Source organism: Sciurus carolinensis, chromosome 7 (genome assembly GCF_902686445.1).
Source record: "Sciurus carolinensis chromosome 7, mSciCar1.2, whole genome shotgun sequence".
Lineage (NCBI taxonomy): Eukaryota > Metazoa > Chordata > Mammalia > Rodentia > Sciuridae > Sciurus > Sciurus carolinensis.
In genome coordinates this window covers 7,555,567-7,568,245 of record NC_062219.1, presented here as the reverse complement: position 1 = coordinate 7,568,245, position 12,679 = coordinate 7,555,567, and the positions used below count along the sequence as shown (strand labels likewise).

General features: G+C 37.8%; 1 protein-coding gene across 2 annotated transcripts in view; it reads left to right on the top strand.

Annotated features, from left to right (window-relative positions):
• The window catches only part of Slc22a3 (solute carrier family 22 member 3), a 90,097-nt gene that overhangs the window by 37,041 nt on the left and 40,377 nt on the right, over positions 1–12,679 (top strand). For both annotated transcript variants that reach the window (XM_047558986.1, XM_047558987.1), the window contains exons 2-4: positions 2,162–2,265; positions 10,395–10,549; positions 12,089–12,257. In XM_047558986.1, the coding sequence (XP_047414942.1) occupies positions 2,162–2,265; positions 10,395–10,549; positions 12,089–12,257 (428 nt within the window). The remainder of the gene's footprint in view (positions 1–2,161; positions 2,266–10,394; positions 10,550–12,088; positions 12,258–12,679) is intronic.

Sequence of the window (12,679 nt, the reverse complement as noted above, 5' to 3'; positions counted from 1 at the left end):
GCCACTGCCATGACCAGCAGCAGAGTCCCTGTCCCCCTCCTGTCTTCTGACCTCTCACTGGCTCCTTAAGCTACACAGAGCCCAGCAGCAAAGGAGTCTGGGAAACGTGTGTCCACACCTCAAACCCTAAGATGCAGAAAGTACCATAAAGCAGGCCATATCTGGCACAGATGCCTGTGACGTTATCACAGTACTTGAACCGTTGTGACTTTTATTTTCAATTCATTTTATTTAAATATGAAGTACGAAAAAAATCCTGTTTGACTATTTCTTCATTAAAGAATAAATTTTGTGGGTTAAAGGACATTTCGGGTGCATTTTAATTCTCACAACTCAAAAGCAGCTGGCCACATTATTTATAAGGTTCACTCTTGCTAAGTCCTGCTACAAAAAAGCACTCCTTGTGTCCCTGCACCAACTAACCCGACCATTTGAAGTACCGCTGGATGAAGCCAATTCTACTGCATGGGTTTTTATATTTGACGATGGTTGATATTGTCTAAGGCAAAATGTTGCCTTTTCTCTGGTAAGTCAGGAATCTGCTTGCTTTCTGAGGTTTATGCCCATGTTTTCTAGGTGTAGGCATTCCGCACATGCTTAATCCCAGTGGGAAATTATTTCAGATAAATAATCATCAGCAAGCTCACTGAAGATAAAATCGTACCTGCATAAACCAAAACTGATGATAAATCCTTTTAAATTGCCAAGAATAGATTACTACTAATATGCATCTATGTAAAATTCTTCCATTTCAATTATCTTCTCAGCAATTCTGTGAGGAGGACCCACTACTGTTACCCCAACTTTTTTCAGATTAACTTGACAAGTCACCACTGGCTATGGAACCAAGATAAGAAGTTGGGTCTTATTGATCGATTATTAGAGTTCGCTTATGAATTTATGCTCAAACTCTTACGCCAGCCTTGTCTTCTCTTCAAGCCACCGTCCAAAGTAGAGGTCTTCAATGGGAAAACACACACCCTCTGGGGACTGCAGTCAGTCACGGGGGGAGGGCCTGGATGCTCCCGAGGAGCACGCTTTCAGATCTCACCTCGGATGTGTGCTCCTGCCCCAAAGGGATCTGTCTGAGGACAGGAGGCACAGTCCTCTCCCTCTCACCAGGACGCACTGACTGGGGTTTACGACCTGGGTCAACAGGCTGTGGGACAATCTGAAATACTTGTTTTGATATGAAGAAAGTGGTTAGGAAGTGAAATAGCTAAGGGCCAGATTAAAGATCTTTTTTGCAATCTGGATTGTTTCTATTTCTTTTCTTACAGTAAAACCGTATGAAAACTGGCCGTTAGAGAATATAAAACAGTTTTGATGATAGATCAGTATGTGAATCTTGGCACATGACAGGGAAGGTCAAAGAATCGAGTGACATTGCTATAAATACTCCATTCCCATTACGGTCTTCACACACACAAGTTTTCTTGGACCACAGTTTATAAAAGTGAAACACAGAGTAGGACTGATGTTGAACCCTTGCTCATTCCAGTAAGAAGACATGTTCACCCACAGAGTACAAGACCCAATGGGAAAAGCCCACTCTTCTTGACATCTGCAGAAAATGTAGAAATACATTTACAACAGAACTTTACTCCTGTGCAAGAATTATTTTAAAACATCCACAACACCTATGTTTTTCCAATTATGGTCTAATATTTGGAGACTTTTTATAGCAGAAATTTTCAAAACTCAAATTTTATATACATATAAAATTCATTGCACGAAGCAATCTGGTAATTGATAAAATATTTTCTGTAAAAATAATATATTAAGATAACAGTACATGGAAATAAAAATAAGTATTCAAAGAGGAAAAATCAGTGTCAAGTTTTAGACTGTCAACTAATTTCCGTTGGATGCTGGTGGGTAATCCAATCACTCTGGCGTTTAAACTCTATTGAATATACTTCAAAGATGGACGTAATGACGACATTATTTAAAAATATAATATTTACAGTATACTAGAAATTATATCCTATGCAAGTTATGTAACAAAGAAACTGTTGATATGTCAGTGTAAAATATGCATGTAATACATTTTCAAAATTTATTTAAGGAGTATATGAGCAAAAATGTTTAATAGGAGATAAGAGGCTTTGAAGATGAACCTTCCTGATTGTCTCCAGGTGTGTTTTCTTTGTTTTCCCAGTTTGACCTTGTCTGTGTCAATGCGTGGATGTTGGACTTCACCCAGGCCATCTTAAACCTTGGCTTCCTGGCTGGGGCATTCACCTTAGGCTATGCAGCAGACAGGTAGGTACACATTTGACGACCTTTCAAAGTAATATAATGCAATGCATGCATATAGTTTGTATTTTATATCTTTGAATGAAAGGACAAGGAATAATTTAATAGGCCATATATTTATGAGCAGAGAGCATCGGGGGTGGGGGGAGTCAGAGAGTGAATTTCTGAACACCGAATTTCCAGCTCAGCATAGAAGGGGCTTAGAAGTTGTCACGAAGTCCTAACCAAGTATACAGTTGGACAAACTGAAAAATCAGCAATTCCTCATGGGTCTGTAAGAAAGTTGAAGTCACAGAGTATATGTCTGCCCCCCAAGTTGGAGAGACAGACAGACAGAAATACTCAGTAAAATCTACCCAAGCAGAAATGGCAGTGGGTGCTGGGTTAGGAAACCTGGCCTGAACTGAGGCTCAGGGTGGACATGTTTGAGCCTTAACAACTCCAGGGGCCCTGCGACTGGCTGGGGGGCACACTTTTGTGATTTTTATCTCCTAGAACTCTACCAGGTTCTCCCAGTAAATATTAAGAGGAAACCCCTCATGTTTCCACCCGGAGGAGTGAGAGGGAGGGGAGGGGACCCTACTGAAACCCACGGGAGCACTCTGTTCTCAACAGGCCCACCCTCAGGAAAAACCAGCTAACCAGATCCTAAACCGCAGGTTAATCAGAACCTAAAATGCCCGGGCAAGAAGAATGCCAGCTCCAGCCAGCTCTAGCCTGCCATGCGGGCAGCAGGGAAGTCCCCCAGGCCAGCCAACTCTGGCCATCCTGTCCCAAGTAAGGGGAGGAAAAGACATTGTGATGGTCAGAGTCCAGAGGCTCACTGAAGGACTGAGCCCTCGTGGGACTCGAACACACCCCTCCCGACGCTTCACTACCATGTCACCAAGGACCTATTTATAGCGGTTGCTTTTACTCAAGAAAAAATTAAAACGTTTACCAAAAGCCAAAAAAGCAAAAACAGAACCAAACAAAACAACAACAAAAACAGGTTGAAGAGAGGCAAGCAAGTATCAGAACCAGGAGCAGACATGGTAAGGATGTTGGAATTATCAACTAGAAATTTAACACTATGGTTAACATGATAAGGACTTAATGGATAAAGTAGACAGTGTGGAAAAACAGATGGGCAGCATAAGTAGAGCTGGAACTTCTAAGAACCAAAAAGAAATGCTAGGGTCAGACACTGTGACAGAAATAAAGAATGCCTTTATTGGACTTACTAGTTGATTGGCATGACTGAGGAGAGAAATCTCCAAGCTTGAGACTGCTTCAATAGAATAGTCAAATCTGAAAATCAAAGAGCAAAAATGACTGGAATAAAAACAGCATAATATTCAGTAACTGTGAGATAGCTACAAAAGGTCTGATGTATGCATGAGAATTCCAAAAGGAGAAAAGGGAATTAAAGAAATATTTGAAACAGTAATGACTAAGAATTTCCCCAAATTAATGTCAAAAAACAAACCATAGATCAGCACACTCAGAGAACCCTAAGCAGGTTGATTGCCACCAAAACTGCACACACAGTTACATCACATTCAAACCACAGGAAATAAAGAAGGAAAAAATCCTGAAGAAAGTCAGAGGGGAACACCTTACTATAGAGGAGGAGCAAAGGTAAAAATTACATTTGACTTCTTGTGTTGGTCAGCTTTCTGTCACTGTGACAAAATACCTGAGATAAAACAACTTTAGGAGGAAAGGTTTAGCTCATGGTTTTAAAGGTTTCAGTCTGTGGTCACTTGACATCATTGCTTTTGGGCCTAAGGCAAGTCACAACATCACAGAGAAAGTGCATGGCAGAGGAAACTACTCACCTCATGCTGACCAAGAAGCAAAAAGAGGAAGAGAAGAATGAGCCAGGGTCTCAACAAGTCCTTCAAGGACACACGCATGATCTAACTTCCTTCCACTAGGCTCCACCTCCCAACAGTTCCACCACCCCTCAGTAGTACCACCAGCAGGGGACCAAGTAAGTCTACAGTGCATGATCCTTCAGGGGATACCTAGGATTCAAACCATAACACTTCTTAGAACCTGCAGTCAAGAGGAGATTGAAGTGAAATATTTTAAATGTTGGGGGAAAAAAGCTTTCAACCCTGGAATTCTGTATTCTGCAAAAAACTATCCTTCAAAAGTGAATGAGAAATATTTTCTCAGACAAACAACTGAAAGCATCCATTGCTAGTAGACTTTCTTGCAAGAAATGTTAAAAGTTCTTTAAAGTGAAGGAAAAACGATACTGGTCAGAAACTCAAGTCCACAAAAAGAAAGGAAGAATATTGTAGAAGGAATAAGTGAAGGTAAAATAAGTTATTTATATTTTATTCTTAATTGATCTAACAAATAACAATTTATTCAAAACAATAAGAACCATATAATTGATTATATGCTTATATATTTGTCATATATTTTATACACACACACACACACACACACACATATGTGTCTATGCTTCCTTATGTTTACATATATGTAAAAAAGTGGCCGCAATTACACAGGGGAAAGGAGGGAGGAATAAGGATTATTTTGTTATTATAAGTTGTTTGCTTTAGCTATGAAATAGTATAGTGATATTTGAAAATAGACTTGGATTCCTTGTAAGTGTGTATTGCAAACTTAACCCTAACCCTAACCTTAATCATTAAAAATGTTTAAAAAAGGAAATATAATTGATACGCTAATAAAGAAGAGAAAATTGAATAATATAAAGTGGCCAGCTAAAACTAAAAAGGCAGAAAAATTACAGGTAACATAAATAGGAACAAAGAAAATAGTAGCAAATCTGATAGATATTAATCCTACTATATCCACAATCACTTGAATATAAATGATCTAAAGCCATCAATTAAAAGTTGGAGATTTTTCAGAAAGGATCAAAAAGCAGTACCTGACTATATATTATCTACAGGAAATCCACTTCAAATATAAAGTCACAGAGAGATGAAAAGTGAATGGATGGAGAAAGATACACCATACTAACCCCAACACAGGGAAAGTGAAGGTTGCTATGTTAACGTCAGACAGAGCAAACTTCAGAACAAGGCATATTATTAGGGATAACAAGGGGCCTTTCATAATGATAAAGGAATTAGTTCTACAAAAAAAAAAAAATTCTCAACACATATGTGCCCAAAAACAGCATCAAAATAGGGGGGAGCAAACACTGATAGACTTTAATATTCCTCTATCAAAAATGTAAAGTCCATCCAGCAGAAAATCACTAAGGGTGTATGTGAACTCCCTGGCACCATCAATCATCTGGATGTAATTGACATCTACAGAGCACTTCATCCAACAACAGCAAGGTATATGTTTTTCTCAAACTTTCACAAAGCAATCACCAAGACAGATCTTATTCTGGGCTATGAGAACCCCTTTAACAAATTTAAAGGAATAGAAATCATACTATGTCTGCTCTCATATCACAATAGAATTAAACTAGAAATCAATAACAGCAGGCTGTGAAACCCCCAAATACTTGGAAATTCAGTGTTATACTTCTAACAACAAATAAGTCAAAGAAACATCAAGACAAAATTTAAAATATTTTGAACAAAATGAAAATAAATGAGCACAACTTATTAAATTTTGTGGATTCAGAAAAGGCAATGCTTAGAAATTAATACATGTATTAGTATTAATACATCTATAAAAAAGAAGGCATATCTAAAATAAATTATCTAAGCTTCTGCCTAAGAAATTTTAAAAGAAGAGCAAATTAAATCTGAAGCAAATAGAAAAGAAATAATACAACTTAGAATAAAACTCAAAGAAATTGAAAATAATAAATCAATAGAGAAAACCAATAAAATCAAAAACTGGTTCTTTGAAAAGTCCAATAAAATTGGTAAGCCTCTAGCCAGTCTAAGGAAAAAAGAGAGGACTCAAATTAATAGTTAAAAATGGAAGAAGGGATATCATCTCAGACCCCATGGGCATTAAAAAGTAATAAAGAAATACTATGAACAATTCTATGGCCACAACTTTGGTAAACAAGATTAAATGGATCAATTTCTCAAAAGACAGAATCTGCAAACTCACACAAGAACAAATGATTTTAACAGGTCAATATCTATTAAATAAATGTAAGCAATAATTAAAAGTCTTCCAAAACAGAAAGTACCAGGCTCAGATGCTTGGTGAATTCTACCAAGCATTTACAGAAGAAATTATATCAATTTCTCTATAATTTATTTCAGAAGATAGAAGCAGAAGGAATACTTTCTAACTTATTCTGTGAGGCCAGCATTACCTTAATGCCAGACAAGGACAAAAAACTAAAGACCTACAGTTCTCATGAACATAGATGCAAAAATCCTGAATAAATATTTGTAAGTAGACTCCAAAAATGTATTAAAAAGACATACCCCACAACCAAGTGGGATTTATCTCAGGTATGCAAGATTGGTTCAACATTTAAAAATTATCTTAGTCCATTTTGCGTTACTAAAAAAAATTTTTCAGAAGCTGAGTAGATTGTAAAGAAAAGAGGTTTATTTCACTCACCATTCTGGAGGTCCAGGAGCATGGTGCCAGAATCTGCTTGGCTCTGGTGTGGGCCTCAGAGTGCATGGCAGCACAAAGGCAGGAGTGCTTGCAAAAGGGAAACCATGTGTGTGGAAGGAGCAAGCACACTTTACAACAACCTGCTCACACAAGATCTAATTCACTCTGTGAGATCAGCATTAATCCACTTATGAGGGTCGAACCCCCATGACCTAATTACCTTCCACTATGTCCCAACTCTTAAAGATTTCACCACCTCAACACTGCCACACCAGGGACCAAGCCTTCATGGACAGACCATATCCAAATAATAATTTAAAAATTAATGTAAGATATTACATCAAAAGGCTAAAGGAAAATATTGTGCAATCATATCAATCCATGCAAAAAAAGGCATTTGACAGAATCCAACTCTCATTCATCATAAAAATTATCAAGAAACTAGAAATAAAGGGGTACTTCCTTGACTCTATGATGTCTACCAGAACCCCTTATAGCTAACATCACAGTTAATGATGAGAAACTAGATGCTTTCTTATTAAGATCAGGAACAAAGTATGAGCCCTCTCTTCACTCCTCTTCAATGTCATGTTGGAAATCCTAGCTAATGCAATCAGGCAGGAAAAAGAAATGAAAGATATACTGATTGGGAAGGAAGAGATAAAATTGTCTTTGTTTATAGATGACATGATTGCCTATATAGAAAATCCTAAAGACTTATCACAATCAACAACAACAACAATAAAACTCCTGAAACTAACAAATTATTATTGTAATGTTGCAGGATATAAGATTAGTACACAAAAGTCAATTGCTTTTTGATATATCAGGAATGGTCAAGTGAAATTTGAACTCAAAAACAATACTATTTATATTATTATCCACAAAATGAAATACTCAGGTATAAATAAAACAAATATATACAAGATCTATATAAGGAAACCTATAAGACTCTGACGAAGGAAATCAAAAGGGAACTAAATAAATGAACAGTCATTCCAAGTTCACAGATAGGAAGACTCAGTGTAAGATATCAGTTCCTCCCAATTAGATCTGTAGATTGAATACAATCTCAATCCAAACCCCAGCAAGATAACTTGTGGATACCAGCACACTGATTCTTAAGTCTATATGGAGATGCAAGAACACCGGCATCAGCAACACTACATTGAAGAAGAACAAAGTTAGAGGGCTGACACTTCAAGATATATGATAAAGCTACATGAACAAACAATGTTATATTGGTGAACTTAGAGACAAATGATGGATAGGTCACTGAAGTAGAACAGAGCTCAGAAGTATAAGCATTGTCAACCCATCTTTGACAAAGAAGCAAAGGTAGTCTTCTTAATAAATGATGTTAGAACCACTAGACATCCATATGCAAATGAATGTATGTAGATCCAGACTTTATACCCATAACAGAATTAATTGAAAAAGGATCATAGGCCTAAATATGTAACACAAAACGATAAAACTTGTAGGAGAAAATTTAGGTGATTTTGAGTTTAGTGATGACTTTTTAGAAACACTAACAAAAACATGGTCTATGAAAAAAAGAATTAATAAGCTGGACTTAATTAAAATTAAAATTTCTGCTCTACAAAAGATGCCATCAAGCTAGTGAAAAGATAAGCCACATACTGAGAAAAAATATTATCAGACATATCTGATAAAATATTCTTATCCAAAATATACAAAAAACTTTTAAAACTCAACAAGAAGAAAATAAATAACCTGGACTAAAAAAAGACTTTAATAGACATTTTACAAAAGAAGCAATACAGATGATAAGTAAGTGTATGAAAAGTAGCTTCACATCATATGTCATCGGGTAAATGCAAATTAAAACAATGAACAGATACTACACACCTGGTAGATGACCCAGATCCAGAACACTGACAACATGAGATGCTGGTAAGGATATAGAGCAACAGGAACTCTCATTTCTTGCTGGTTGAAATACAAAATGTACACCACTTGGAAAGACAGTTTGACAAATTTTCACAAAACTAAATATATACTATCCAGCAATTGCACTCCTTGGTATTTACCCAAAGGAGCTGAAAACATATGTCTGTACAGAAACCTACATATAGATTTTTTAACAGTTTTATTCATAATTGCCAAAATTTAGAAGCAACCAAGATGTTCTTCAGTAGGTGAATGGATAAATAGTCCATGATAAAACCTAACAAGCTAATATCATTCTGCACTAAAAAGAAATAAGCCACCAGCCATAAAGAAACATGGAGGAAATTTAAATGCACATTGCTAAGTGAAAGAAGCCAATCTGAAAATACTATATCCCGTATGATTCTACCTATATGATATTTTATGAAAGGCAAGACTGTGATGATAATAAAAAGGTCAGTGGTGGCCAAAGGTTAGGGACAACCATGGATGAATATACGGAGCAAGTGTTATTTTAGGCAGTTTGATTATTCTGTGTGATATTGTGATGGTGGACATGTGTCTTGATACATTTTTCTAAATCCTTGGCACATATGACACCAAGGGTATAGGCTAATGCATAGACTTTTTAATGATGGTGTGTCAATTGTAGGCTGTTTTAGTCAGCTTTTTCATTATCATGGCCCAAAAGACCTGACAAGAACAATTAGAGGAGGAAAAGCTTACTTGGCTCATAGTTTTAGAGGTTCCGTCCATGATTGGCCAACTTCATAGCTCTGGGCCTGAGTGAGACAGAACATCATGGCGGAAGCGTGTGACAGAGGAAAGCAACTCAGGACATAGCAACAGGAAGCAGAGAGAAAGCAGTCTGCTCACCAGGGACAAAACATGCCTCAAAGGCATGTCCCCAGTGACCCACCTCCTCCAGCCACCCACTACCACCTACAGTTACGTCCCAGCTGATCCACAACAGTGAATCAATCTACTGATTAGGTTACAAGTCTCATATCTAAACTTTTCACCTCTGCACTTTCTTGCATTGTCTTATGGTTGAGTTTTTTCAGGACACCTCACACCCGAACCATAGCGTAGGCTCATCTGTCATAGCAAATGAACAGGTGTGGAGGGGAGGGCACATGAGGACTCTGCACCTTCTGTTCAAATTTTGCTGTGAATCTAAAACTGCTATAAAAACTAAAGTTGCTTTTTAAAAAAATCAACATAATCCAAGGTTTCCTTCCATCTCTGCTGACTCAAGCAAGATGCAATATGTGGGAATTTCTGTGGGGAAAAAAATGTCATCTAATTAAATTGCTTGCAGATCATTAATAACCAACTTTTTACCAGCCAAAAATTGGACACAACTAAGCCAGTTAACTCCAGACCCTGGGAATATTGTGCACAATACCTTTTTCCTGAACTATTTAACAATAGCTGTATAATTGGTGAAAATAAAATTGGAAACTCACATCAGCTGTGAACTTCAGAGGGTGGAAAGTGCTTTCAGATCGGCATCTTGTTCTATCCTCTCTACCATCGCACTCTGGAAAGGGGGCAGATTAAAAACAAGCACGTGAATCCCGAATTTAGAGAACTCGGGGACATGTTTTCTGTACCTACAACTTCTTTCCTCAATATGAAAATAACATTTTCCCCCCATTATGTTAAAGAAATGTTTAAGGTGATCTCTTCTTCTCTTTGTGGAAAAGGTATGGCAGGATCGTCATTTACTTAATATCCTGCTTTGGTGTTGGTGTCACCGGTGTGGTGGTAGCATTTGCACCAAATTTCCCTGTGTTTGTGATCTTCCGCTTCCTGCAAGGTGTATTTGGAAAGGGGACATGGATGACTTCCTACGTGATCGGTAAGGTTTCCTGGCGCCCTCTTCCCAGTTGGGGAGCTAAGGTCACATAACCAAGAGATGCCTGCTGGTGTCTTTCCTGGGGACCCATTGACAGCAAGTGCAGGAGGTTTCCTTCTGGCTACTTCCATTGTTTCTGCAAACTGGGGGCTGGGGACAGGATTCTGACTGCTTTAACAACTGACATGCCCTTTATATTTGGGGAACCAAATACTAAATACCATGAGGTCCCCTTGTCACTTGTGAGTACTCCTTTGGTAGTTATTGCTTGTTTTCTAGCTTTGCTTTTTTAGAAATTAATTTCTACAAAAATTTCAGCATCTTCTTGAAACAACATTTTCAAAGCATTTTTTTGTGTGTATGTGTAGCATATTCTGTGCTATAGTTCAAGGTTACTTTCCTGTATTCTCCAATATTATTTTTTAACTCCCCTTCCATATAAATAGAGAACTCTTTACCACGTGGGAGGTATGGCCTAAAACTGAGGAGCCTATTTGTGGCCTTTACTATCTATCTTCCCTAAATAGAAAGTCAGACCTTGCGGGCATGAGAGAAGGAAGCCTCTCCTTTGCTTTCTGTCGTATTACGTAGAAGAGGCCCAGCTGCCCTTGGCTCTACTCCTAGTCCAGGACCAACCACCTACTTTAAAGTCATGGTGGACGTGTGCTCCAGGAAATGAGAATGTTCCTCTCGGATTATTGCGCAGAGTTGGGCTTCCACTCTCCCATGACTGCCACATGTTACCCAAGCAACGCCTACTCTGGAGACCTTTTGAAGATGTTTTTTTACAGGTGGAAAAAGGAGAGAGTTCTAGAAGGGATGGGTCATCAGTGGTGGGAGCAGAAATGATACCTTTGAAATCAGAGGCGTTTCGAAGGAGACCCAGGCTCATGTGAATGTTCAAAGGTGTGGTCTTAGGGTCACAACGAGGTACCTATCCCAGGATGATCAGAAATAGAAGAAACCCAGGAGTGGGAAGGGGCAGAGGAGGAAAGAAGTCCAGCAATACAATTCGTTACCTGATTTTTAGGGTAAATATCACATAAATGAAAAGTCCAACACCAGGAAGAGAATTGTTATCATTTAATAGAAACTATCTCATGATAATAGAAAATTATTTATGGAATTAATGTTCACAACGAATCTCCTATGAGACTCTAGTAGGCAGATTTTTGGAGATACGGTGATAAAATTTATCCAGTTTACTGTACTTAAATTTTGATAATTAACATTTACCTTTCTAAGTAATTATCATTGGGGCTTTCCTAAAACCCACTGGCAAATTCTTTGTATTCCCACCATACCCAGTAGGGTGCTGGGCTGGGTGTTTAAGAGGAATGTGGCAGAGAACAGTGAGAGGAGAGCGTATGAGGTCCTGGAAGGAGAATCTCCCTCATTTCAGAAAACATGGACGCCTCTGTGCCCTGGAGTTCTGGAGTGTTCCTGCATGCTGATGGGTATAACAGGTGTAACGTCTCTTTGCTTGTTGATCTTGGAGCTGATCTTGAGCTTCCCTAATCTCTTGTGTTTGTTTTCCCTCAGTGACAGAAATAGTAGGTTCAAAACAAAGGAGGATTGTGGGAATAGTGATTCAAATGTTCTTCACCCTTGGAATCATAATTCTCCCTGGAATTGCCTACTTTATCCCCAATTGGCAAGGGATCCAGCTAGCCATTACGCTGCCCAACTTTCTCTTCCTCCTTTATTACTGGTAATGTGGTTTTGGTCATTATCATATTTATACTTACTCCAAGGAAATGTAGAATCCAGACCAACACAAAAATGCTAGCAGCAGGGAGCATCTCCAGAAAGACTCTGGGCATTGAGAATTTTTAGAGAACTTGAGAATTTATAGAGATCACTTACTAATTATTTGTTTTATGGTTATCACTGAAAATAATAAAATACCAAAACAGAAAGTTCTAAATAGAGTTGTGCATTATTTTTTTTGCTTTGCAATATTTTAATGAAAACTATAAGGTAACAGCTACATCTGCCAGTATTTCAACATGCAAATTAAATGCAGTGAAATCAATTTGCTTCTCTGTATGCGCTATTAAGCAAATTAGCCTTACTTGGTAATTCTCTGAGGAATAGAAAATGTTAAGAGCATCAGAAAATTAAATTATCAAG